Source organism: Neovison vison, chromosome 6 (genome assembly GCF_020171115.1).
Source record: "Neovison vison isolate M4711 chromosome 6, ASM_NN_V1, whole genome shotgun sequence".
In the NCBI taxonomy this organism is placed as follows: domain Eukaryota; kingdom Metazoa; phylum Chordata; class Mammalia; order Carnivora; family Mustelidae; genus Neogale; species Neogale vison.
Window position 1 is genome coordinate 30,718,861 of NC_058096.1, and position 12,224 is coordinate 30,731,084.

General features: G+C 33.2%; 1 protein-coding gene across 20 annotated transcripts in view; it reads left to right on the forward strand.

The window, feature by feature from the left end:
* Positions 1–12,224, forward strand: part of ROBO2 (roundabout guidance receptor 2) — a 1,684,719-nt gene that overhangs the window by 1,605,812 nt on the left and 66,683 nt on the right. For all 20 annotated transcript variants that reach the window (XM_044251123.1, XM_044251119.1, XM_044251120.1 and 17 more), the window contains 2 exons: positions 2,245–2,369; positions 4,671–4,842. In XM_044251123.1, coding sequence (XP_044107058.1) covers positions 2,245–2,369; positions 4,671–4,842 — 297 coding nt within the window. The remainder of the gene's footprint in view (positions 1–2,244; positions 2,370–4,670; positions 4,843–12,224) is intronic.

Sequence of the window (12,224 nt, forward strand, 5' to 3'; positions counted from 1 at the left end):
TGGTATTAAAAGTACAAAAAGTCAGATGCCAAGTGTAATAACCCCCTCCTTTTCTGCTTTTCTACTAATTTTATTTACAAAGCTCCTGGAAAATGGCCATTTTTCATAAATCAGTATGAAAGCAATCTTAAGAAAGTGTGTATCAGTTACTTATGGTACCATAGATGTCTGTGTTTGACCAAAGAGCTTTTAAATTGCACATATCTTTAATCAGCATCACAGTGAAAACTTTCTGCTGTGATACGCTGACATGAACAGAAGTGCATATCTTTAAAGGTATTAATCAACTTTTAGGATATGTAAAGAAAAAAATTACTAAAAATTAATAGTAATATGTTCCATCCACCATTAAATTCTACTTTATATTGAAAATGTGTACTACTAATGACTGGAGTGGGAGAATTTAATATAGACTGCTACATTTAAAGCACACTTCCAAAAATGAATTTTTGCTGACGTTAGGCTTTTCCTCTGGATTAGACATCTTTCACCATTTGGCATTCATCCCTTTAGAGTTTATGTGGCCTTCTGAAGGTAACAAATGGAGCTCAGTGGGACTGTGTGTGGGAATGATAAGCAGTGATTTGGGATCCTTCACATCTGTAGAAGCGGAGCATTGGAATAATTGACCAGCTAGGAAGCAGGCATGGTATTCTCTCCAAGCCAGCAGCAAGGCAAATGAGAAACCAGTTTTCAAGTGTTATTTTTCAGTACAATCTACTCAATAACTACAAAACGAGTGAACAGGTGGTTAGATTTATGTCATCGTGCCATATGTTGCAACAATATTATCAGACAGAGGAATAATACAGGGCAATATTGTGCTACCGTGTCTGTATCTATCCTCTATCTCAGTGCCGTATGGACATACCTCCATGACAAGTTTATGAAACATGGGAGACTTAATTGATAGGCTTTTAAAATATCTTTTACCATTCAATTGTACACATGTTCAAAGGATTAAACTGTATAGAGTTATGAAAGCATTGAACCTTTCACATAAAAATCCTTTAATACCACAATTTCTTTGAATTTTGTTTCAACTATTGTTTCATTTTGTCTTTCCTACTCAGAGATTTAAGGAGAATTGATAAATTTTCCTATAAAATTAGTATTTTTCAACTCTCAGAGAGACTGGAGAGCAGATGCTGCAGTCTAAAATCAGAAATTTTTTCTCACTCATCTTTTCTCAGTGTGATTATAATTAGTTATAGGAGAAACCATAAAGGATGGGAACTGTAGGAAATTAAAATCTATCCATTTCACACTCAACCCAACATGAACTGTTTTCATTTGTAACTTCAGAGTTTCTTTCCCATCAACATAAAATAAGTTTTAAATCTTAAATTAGGAGTCAATGTATAAGTCAATTATTTTTCCCCAATATGAAAAAAAAGGTATTTCTTTCTTATTTTGGTGAAATTTATTGCTGTGTTTCTGTTTTTATGTATTAAACACAAAACCAAACCAAACAAGAAGATTATTAGTGGCACCATTCAGAGATAATGGTTGATGAAAATTTGGAATACATTCTCTCAGAATATTTTTTTATAATGATTTTACTTATTTATTTGACGGAGATCACAAGTTAGCAGAGAGGCAGGCGGGGGGGTGGGGAAGCAGGCTCCCTGCTGAGCAGAGAGCCCAGAGCCCAATGAGGGGCTCTATCCCAGGACCCTGAGATCATGACCTGAGGTGAAGGCAGAGGCTTAACCCACTGAGCTATCCAGGTGCCCCACTCTCAGAATATTTTTGATAGGAGTGTTTTTTTCAGAAAGAGAGCCTGCCTATTCTCACATGGATCAAAGCTCTATATCTAGACATACCTAGGTTCAAATTCTGCCTTGATGTTTCACTTAGATAATTCTCGTACAGTTGTCTTCGCTTTCCTTTTCTGTGAAACTGAGATAAGAGTTGTTTTTACTTCTTGAGGTTAGTGTGATCATCAAATATGATGCTTAACTCAGTGCGAGGCATATAGAAAACACTCATCAGAATGTTAGCTGTTAAATTTATTAGTGAGCACATATTAGCAAAGCTGTTGTGTTTGCCTTAAACCTATCCATTATATTTAAAGGGCAATTTTGGGGGGAAAAAAACTGTCACTGTTGAATACTACGTGCAAATTGGGAGCTACTGGAAACCAGACCTCTTGGTTCTTGTCTGCATATCCATATTCTATAAGCAGTATTAATGCACATCAAGACTTACAGTTGGTGTTTACCCTAATTGCTTCCTTTGCAGCCCCAAGTGCCCCTCCACAATCTGTCACTGTGCTGACAGTAGGAAGCCACAACAGCACAAGTATTAGTGTTTCCTGGGATCCTCCTCCTCCAGATCATCAGAATGGAATCATCCAAGAATACAAGGTAGGACCTGGGTGAAGAAGCAGGGCTCACAGAAGGGCTTCCCAGAGGTCTCAGTGTCACAGGCATGAAGCTCATCTCCAGAAGCCCTCTTGTTGAGACTGAGTGTAAAGTAATTTTTCTATCTTTGTGTGACGGGTAAAGAAACAAATGCATAGGGGATTGGGACCTAACTCCAAGACACAGATAACAAAAACTCACTTGGACAAGTAAACCAGAACAGTGGAGTGTTTTTGTTTTTGTTTTTTTTGTTTTGTTTTGTTTTGTTTGGGGACGGGGGTTGTAGAGCATGATTCCAGAACCTCAGAGAGTTAGAGAGATTGGGTACAGAGTAGGTGGTGAAGCTCTCATCCTAAAAGTCCTGTATCATTGTTATTAAATTTCTGTGTAAGGGGCCTTAGCAGGGATATTTTTAAACTGTGGTCTCATAAAAAGATGCTTCCAAGGTTTAGAGGGTTGGGGTGGGGATAGGAGGTAGACGACACCAACTCCCACTCTGAAGTCCTCTTTTGGTCAATGTATTGAGGTTTTGTAAAATATTTCACTTGAAAAAGGGAGCCATTATAAAAACAAATTAGGAAAAAACTTATAAATGTAGTTTATTATCTCATTTTTCTAATGATAATTTTGATGCTGTTTGGAAACTATAGATCCATTGTTTTCCTGCCATTGTTTGATGTTTAACAGACAAAAGATGTCTAACTTTGGGAAATAAGACTCTGACTAGCTGTGTTGTGATTAGAACACATACGATAGTAAAATACCTCATTAAACCTTATAAAAATTCAAAACTATGATTTTGCTATTAATAAATGTATATAAGAGTCTAACAATTAACATGTTGTATATATCTATTAGACTAGAAAACTAGACACCCCATCTCACCCAAAAAGTTTAGAGTTGATATGTAAAATGAAGCTGAATAATTGTAGTAAAAGCATTGCAGGTTGAATTCTGTTATTCCTAAGAAAAAATAAAATTCAAAATAGAATTTTCTTAAATTAATGAATGATTAGCTTACTGATACCATGTACACAAGCACTTAACTCTAAAATTATCCCCATCACTTTATAAAGAAACGTGTAAGAAATATAAGAATCAAAATTACTTATAAATATATATGCATACATATAAATTTTATAAGGATTAGGGTACAATGGCAAAGAATGATCTATTCTGGTATGTATGTTTTAATGAGGTTAGGATTTTACCTTTGTATCATTGGGAACTAAATATCTTAAACTTCCATTTACTGATATACCAATATTGATTATAACATGGTATTTTTTGTTATAAGTTGTAAGCTTTCTCACTCATATGAGAGTGCCTTATTTTGGTCACAAAGTGTATATTTTAGTTAGGCCTAAATATTCCTACATTAGTAACATAGATATCATTGTGTAAATAAAAGAAATAAATAAGAATTACTTTAAATAAAAAGTTCCAGGAATTGACCTGTTTCAAAAACAAACCATTTGTATTTCTACTTATGTATCTCCATGTAGATTATGAAATACTGTAGATTATGAATGCAAATATGTATACACAGGATGATTCTTTTTATAATGCATTCGACAGTAACAGATCTCTGTATCCCAGGACAAAGTATGCTTTAAAGTATGATTCTTACTTAGAGTAAAAGCCTGGATTCTTTCACATTGGTTTTCAAAGACTATCTACCACTCTGTTCTCATGAATGTGTCTGTGTATATGTCCATATGTTTTGATCGATATTGAGATTTATTACTGTCAAAGTAAATATTGGCCTTAATTTCATCTCAGTCAATGCTTATAACTTAGGTCAATTAATCTTGTTAACTACTTCTGGGTAAGTTAATAGTTTCTTAAATAGAATATAAATTACTTAGATGTGCACCTATATCCATTGGATATTACAACTAATAATCACCATATTTTAATAGATTACATGCATAATAAACCTTGATAAATAAATTAATCAGAGAAGTTTATGCATTTCAATCCACACCCAAATACTGTTTGCGACCAAGGAACACTTTCCAGAAGTGTTTAAGGAATCACTGCATTATAAGCATTCAGTGTTGGTTGTAATATATAAAGGAACATGGCGTGGTTTTAGCATCTCCTACTGTTCTTCCTTTAATACACACACATACACACACATGTAGTTAAATAAATTGCAAATATTAGCCTTTAGAAAATGTCATTTACAAATACTTCTATAAGCCACGAGAATAGATCGATCACTACTAAAAAAATAGGTCATCAATTTGACAGAAAGGATAATTTTATATTCTTTTTGTTTCTCGCTTTACATTTCTGTAGATCTGGTGCCTGGGGAATGAAACGCGATTCCATATCAACAAAACTGTGGATGCAGCCATTCGATCTGTAATAATTGGTGGGTTGTTCCCAGGTATCCAGTACCGGGTAGAGGTTGCCGCTAGCACAAGTGCAGGAGTTGGAGTAAAAAGCGAGCCGCAGCCAATAATCATTGGTGAGTACATCCCTGTGGCCTGTGATCAGTGAGCCAACTGGCAACAAGGGAGATATTTTTAACCTGTGTCCTAACAGTGGATCTGCAGCAATGAGAAGAGGGTCCCCTCATCAGATAGGCAAATAGGTTGACTGACTAGGGTTTCTCATACAAATAGTGAGCAATTTCTTGTGCTCTCAAGCTTCCCAGAAACTTCTTCAAATTATAATCACTAAGTGTTTAAATGCTGAATGTCGGTTTGAAAATAATATTTGATCAATAATTTCACTAACAATTTTGATGTCATTGAAATATAATAGGAAATGAGACAGTTACTGAAGAAAGTGCATTGTGTTTCAAATCCTCTAAGCAAGAAAGATGTCAAAATTTCACCAGAAACAGGCCAAAAGAAACTTCAAATAAATTCAAATATATTATCCCAAATAAGAAATCCCTATTAAATGCACTATCATCATCACAAACAATTTTTCCCTACTAGCATTGATTATGTTTGCCTGTTCTTGAAATATATGTAAATGGAATCACACAGAATATAATACCTTGTGTCTGGTTTCTTTCACTAAACAATGTTTTTGAGACTTACCAATGTATGTATCATGCAATTCATAGGTTTTTGTTTCTGAGCAGTGTTCAATTGCACGAATATATCTTATTTTGTTTCTCTGCTTTTCTCTTGAGGGCATGGAAATTCCTGTGTAAGTCTTTTTGAGGACACAAATTTTTATTTCCTTTGGAGAGATATCTAGAGGTGGAATTTTTAGGTAATAGGATTGACATAGTTTATAAGAAACTGTAAAGACTTTCATATTATTGTATAATTTTATACTTTCACTAGCAAAGAACATGACTTACATTTTTTCTACACCATCACCAACATTGGATGTTACCCATCCACAATTTTAGTCATGCCAACAAGTATGAAAGTGTACCTCACTATTGTCTTTACTTCAGTTTTCTTTGATGACTAATGATGTTGAACAACATTACGTGTGTTTTATTGGCCATTCACATATTTCCTTTTGTACCATTTCCAAGTCTTTGCCTTTTTAAAATGTGTTGTTTCTCTCTTGTTACTGGATAGGAGAACCGATACATTCTGGATACAAACTCTTTGTCATATAGTTTTTCATTGCAAATATTTTTTCCTCATCTATGGATTCCCTATTTTTTTTTTATTAATAGTGTCTTTTGATTAGTGAATTTTTAAATTTTAGTGAACTACAATGTACCACATTTTTCTTTTATGTTTAGTGCTTTCTAAGAAATTGTGTCCTGTCTGTAGATAGGAAAGATATTTCCTTAGATTTTCTTCTATCAGCCTTATAATTTTAGCTCTTATGCTTATGTCTATAACTCATCTTAAAGTAATTGCATGTGTTTTGAGAGTTGAGGCTTATTTATTTTCCTAATTATATCAGCACATGTTTTCTTAAATCTATTTTATTTTTGTAAGTATATTTATTAAATTCCTTTACCGCTTATTCTGTACTATATGTAAACTTACTTTTATATATTACCCTTTCATCTTATGTCCTTACTCACCTCACTTATTTATTTTAATAATTGTGGCATATTTTTTCAGGGTGTATTCAAACAATATTCTGTCTCCTTTCTTCCTATAAGTGTTAATATGGTAAAATCTATTGAATCATTTCAAAAGTGAATAAATCTTTTATTCCTGGGATAAATCTCATTTGATCAAAATACATTATGTTTTCTACAGATATTATTCCATCCAATTTGCCAACATCTGCTAAAGAAGTTTGCATCTATGTTCATGAGGGATAGTGATCAATAGTTTTCTTCGAATGTCTTTGTCAGGTTTTAGAATCAGGATGGCTAACTTTATAAAAGGGGTTGGGAAATATCCTATTCTTGGCTACAGTCTAAGAGTTTTTCTTCCTTAAATTCTTTCTAGAATCTGTTATAATATCTGTGCCTAGAGTTTTCTTTGTATATTCTCTTTGTATTTATGAATTTGCATTTATTTAGAATTGTTATTATTCCTTGGCTGGTTGTAGTAAATGGATTTTTGGGTTTTCCATCAGTGAATTTGTCTAACTTATCTAAGTTCTTGAATTTATTGTTATATGCTTAATTGCATTATCTCCTTATTTATAATCCACTTTAATTGTAAGGTTGCAGGATGTGTAGTTATGTCTTCTCTTTTATTTTTTTAAAAGATTTTAGGGCCACTTGGGTGGCTCAGTGGGTTAAAGCCTCTGCCTTTGGCTCAGGTCATGGTCCTAGGGTCCTGGGATCGAGCCCCACTTTGGGCTCTCTGCTCGGCGGGGAACCTTCTTCCCCCTCTCTCTCTGCCTGCCTCTCCGTCTACTTGTGATCTCTATCAAATAAATAAAATCTTTAAAAAAAATAAATAAAAGATTTTATTTATTTATTTATTTATTTATTTAAGAGAGAGGGAGGACACAAGAAGGGAGGAAGGGCAGAGAGAGAAGGAGAAACAGACTTCTGCTGAGCAGGGAAACCAATGTGGTTCCCCATCTAGGACCCTGAGATCCTGACCTTAGCCAAAGGCAGACACTAAACCAACGGAGCCACTCAGGTTCCCCTCATCTCTTTTATTCATATACTGAGAATTCATGTTCTCTCTCTCTTTTTCTTCTCTCCCCCTTTGTTTTGCAACCCCCCAACCATCCCTTTAATTTCAAATAGCTTTGATAAAGATTAATCAATGTTTTTAATCTTTTCAAAGTATAAACTTTTGGGGTGCCTGGGTGGCTCAGTGGGTTAAGCCTCTGCCTTCGGCTCGGGTCATGATTCCAGGGTCCTGGGATTGAGCCCCACATCGGGCTCTCTGCTCAGTAGGGAGCCTGCTTCCCCCTCTCTCTCTCTGCCTGCCTCTCTGCCTATGTGTGATCTCTGTCAAATAAATAAATTAATGAAATCTTTTTTTAAAAAGTATAAACTTTTGGCTTTGCTAGTTTTATTTATTTGATTTCTAATTAATTAATTTCTGCATTTTTTCTTCTACTTACTTTTTGTTGCTTCTTAAGATGGAAATCTATACCAGTGATTTGGACCTTTCTAATACAGATACTTAAAATAAATTATAAATAATAATAATAATATATTATATATAATATAGTAATAATAAATTATTATTTAAAGTTATACATTTCTTACTAAGCACATCTTCAGCTGAATCTTCTTATACATTTTGAGTTTCCATTTACCATGATGTAGAAAATACTTTTCACTTCACCTAAGGATTTCGTTCTCTTTGCAGAGGTTGTTTAGCAGTGTATTGTTACATTTCCAGATATTTTGGAATTTCACAAATAGCCTTTTCTTTCTGATTTGTAATTTAATTCCACTGTGGTTAGAAAATGTGCATTGCATGAATTTAGCCTTTTAAATATGGAGAATTATTTTATGGCTTAACATTTGGTCTTTGGGAATGTTTCTTGTGCCTTTGAAAAATATGTGCATTTTTCTGTTCTGGAGTGGAATGTTCCATAAATGTCATGTTAAATTAGTTGGTAGTATCATTCAGGTCTTTACTGATTTTCTGCCTGTTTACTCTTTCAATAAATAGAAAAGGAGTCTGGAAATTTATTATAATTAAAGATTTTTGTATTTCTTCTTTCTGTCTATAAGTTTTAATTTCATTTATTTTACTACTTGTTTTAAGTGAATACATCTTAGAATTGTTACGTTTTATTAGGGAACTTACCCTTTATCATTATGGAATGCCCCGCTTTATTACCTAGTAAGATTCTTTGTCCTAAAATGTACTTTGTCTAATATTAGTATAGCTACATTATATTAAAAGTGTTTACATAGTTTGTGTTTTGTTTCCATCCTTTTACAGAGATATTGTACATTTCTACTATTTATATTACATATTAAGTCTCTTTTAAAGTCAATATGATAATCCTTGCCTTTTTATTGTAATGTTTAGACCATTAACTTCAATGTAATCAGTGATGCATTTGGGCTTAGAATTACCATCTTGCTATTTATTTTATATCTGAATTTGTTCCTATTTTCTTAGTTTCTTCTTGTTGAATGAAGTCACTTTCTGTATTCTATTTTTTATCCACTATTGGATTCTTAGGTTTAAGGGGTTTTTTTTAGTAATGGTTACTCTAGGATTTACCTAGCAACAACTTAAAAAAATATAATTCCACTTTCATTCCTTTCAGTATTTTTGCTATTGTTATAGCAAAAATTATTACTCTTATATAGTAAACACCAATATACAAACTAAAGTAGTGTTATGATTTGCTTTGCTTTAAACCATTAGTTATCTTTATCTTTTAAGTAAATTAAAACTAAGAAAAAATTTTATGTTACTCATTTTTTATCAGATATTCTGTTCTATAAATTTAATTCCTCAGCCTCCCTGAGTTCCTCTATCTCTTTAGTACAGGAATTTTGTTTAGCCACATTTGGGTTTCCCTTCACTGCCTCACATTGAGTATTAGCACTATCTTCAGATCAAATATGAAAATAGTAAAATCTCTCTTTTTTTACTTTTCCTTTCTCACAATCCTGCCCATTGTTTTACATATTTTGCCAACTTTTCTACTTATTTATGGGAGGATTATGTGTCCCATACCTGTTATTTCTTTATGGGCAGAAATGGAAGTATCCAGTGAATTATTAATTTATATAATTACTTTTCTATTCTAGAATTTCCGTTTGTTTTCTTTTACATGTTCCATTTATTCTAATAGCTACTTTAAAGTCCTTTTCTCCTCATTTCAACGTCCGTGTCATCTCATGGTCTGTTTCTATTGAGTATTTTTTCTCTTGACTTTTGGTCGTCTCTTATTTTTTTACTTCTTTCTTCTTTTTTGCTATTGTTATTTTGTTTCTTTTTGCATGCTTAGTAGTTTTTTACTGCATACTATACATTGCAGATGCATACCATAAAATTTAGTGATCTTCTAAAGAATGTTGGGTTTTGTTTTAAAGAGAGTTATGTTACTAGCTGATCATCTTGATTTTTCGGGGGCTTGATTTTACCTTTGTTAATATGGGACTGATTATGTTTTGACCTTTTTCTCAGAGCTAAATCTCAGTTTGACCTTTACTTCCAAGTCTTGGCCCTTAAGAGGCTTCAGTGAAAAGCCAAATATGTTGATCTCGTTTTCCAACTTGATGAAATTCAAGGTTTAAACACAATTTTCTCTACAGTGAACATCAGCTGAAAAGTCTGTTCAGCCTTTTCAGCCTTCTGGTTTTTGATATTCACCAGATTCTTGGAATCTTCATTTTGCAGGTACTCTTAAGAGTTCATCTTATGATTAAGGGGGAGTTCATACAAAGATTTGGAAATATTACTTTCGTGTGGCTCTTGAACATGGCTTCCCAATGAAAATTTTCAGTCACTCTGTCATCTGAGAACTGTATCCTCTGACACTTTATAGCAATATGACTAAAGTTTTCAATTTGGGTTCTAGCTGCCTAGCACTGTATGGTTTGAAATCTTTAAAGGGAAAAGAAAGCCTCATAAGTTCAGATTTCCCCTAGTGCATTTCCCTTCTTTCAAGAGACATATATCTTCAGTTCTTCCTGCTTTTATTTGTTTATTAGTATCTTTAATATATTTTAAAATGTTCTTCCTAGAGTTTGCATATTTTAAGAATATTTACCCAGAGTTGATACAATAGAATGTGCCAGTGCCATTTCTTTCTGTTTGTTTTTTGAAATGATGCACATAGAGCACACTGCCAATTTCTGGGAAATTGTTTCTTTTTACAAAATATTTATTGTATATGAAGAGATTTAACATTCAACCATACTGTTGATTTTTTAATATTCTCCAAGTTTTTGTTCTTTTATATATTAAAAATGTTAAGGAGAAAAAGTTATAGTATTAACTTTCCTTTAAATTGCCTTCCCTTTCTTAATTAGTCATACAGACCGAATTAATTTCTTAACCTGAGGGGAACCTACAATCTTGCCCTTCTGAGATTTTCTAAAATAAATTGGAATAAGAAAGAAATACAGGTACACCCAAAAGGATTTAACTGATACACACACACACATACACACACACACACATTATGCTATTTAGAAGTAAGCCCTTCTTACTTCTCTTACTTTTTCCCTTAAATGTTTATGAGACATATTTAAAGAGCACCATTTTCTTTCTTTTTTTTTTAAAGATTTTATTTATTTATTTGACAGAGAGAGATCACAAGTAGGCAGAGAGAGAGAGGAGGAGGAAGCAGGCTCCCTGCTGAGCAGAGAGCCTGATGCGGGACTCGATCCCAGGACCCTGAGATCATGACCTGAGCCGAAGGCAGCGGCGTAACCCACTGAGCCACCCAGGCGTCCCAGGGCACCATTTTCTATGAGAATTCCTGCATAAGCAAACAAAGCTTTGTGGGTTTTTGTTTTTTTTTTTTTTCTTTTTAACTGTCTATAGCAGTTGGAATATTTCTAACCCAGATTGTCAAGTATCTATATATTTCTTTACTGTATTTTCTATCACTTTTATTAGAAGTGTAATTCTCAAGCAAAGGGAAGTTTTTAGTTGTTGTTGTTTTTTGTTTGTTTGTTTGGTTGGTTTTTTTGTAGAGACTGTATGCATTGTTCACAATATTGGGGGGATTTATTGCACTTGGAGGCAAGTAAAACATTACAATAATACCATTTAACCAAGCTCACCTCATGTCAATTAAGAACTTAACAACTGTGTAGTAACTTAAAAAAAGGAAAACTAATTTAGAGTGTTTTAAATCAAATAGAAAGTTTTATTTAAGTTTCCATTAATTTAAAAAGACTAAGTGTTTTTAAATGTATGATTATTACTTTATTTTTTTAGCATATTATACAGCTCTTTCCAAATTTTCTGTGAAGTTAAAAAATAATCTAATAAATGTATTTCTATCTCCTATTTGTGTAGCTAGACCGTGCAGTATTCAAGATGTACCACTCGAATTGTACCACTTGGAATAAATGCATGCTCACATGTGCACACACATGCACACACACACACACACACAAGCACAACTCAACACAGAAAATGCTGTTTATACTCAAGAGATTTATTTCTTTTTAATATCTACTGTTGTACTGAAGAAGCCTTTAAGTGTTTCTTTAATTACTCCTGCACATCTACCTTAACATCTTCTCTGATAACATTATCTACACAACTGTTATTCCTTAGCTGAAAAGTGATTTAGTGATGGCTAACCTTTTTCTGTTTCAATTTGTGCTTTCTCTATTGTCTGTTCAGTACTAGAAACAGCACTCGAAGTGACTCAAGCTCTACCTCATTTCCCCTTTGCCTTAATTAAATCATGTATTGGCATTTGATGTAATTTATGGCTGATAATTTTAGATTTGTCTTATTCCAGACTATGTGCTGTTTCATCTATTCCTTCTCAGTTTTATTTTCATCC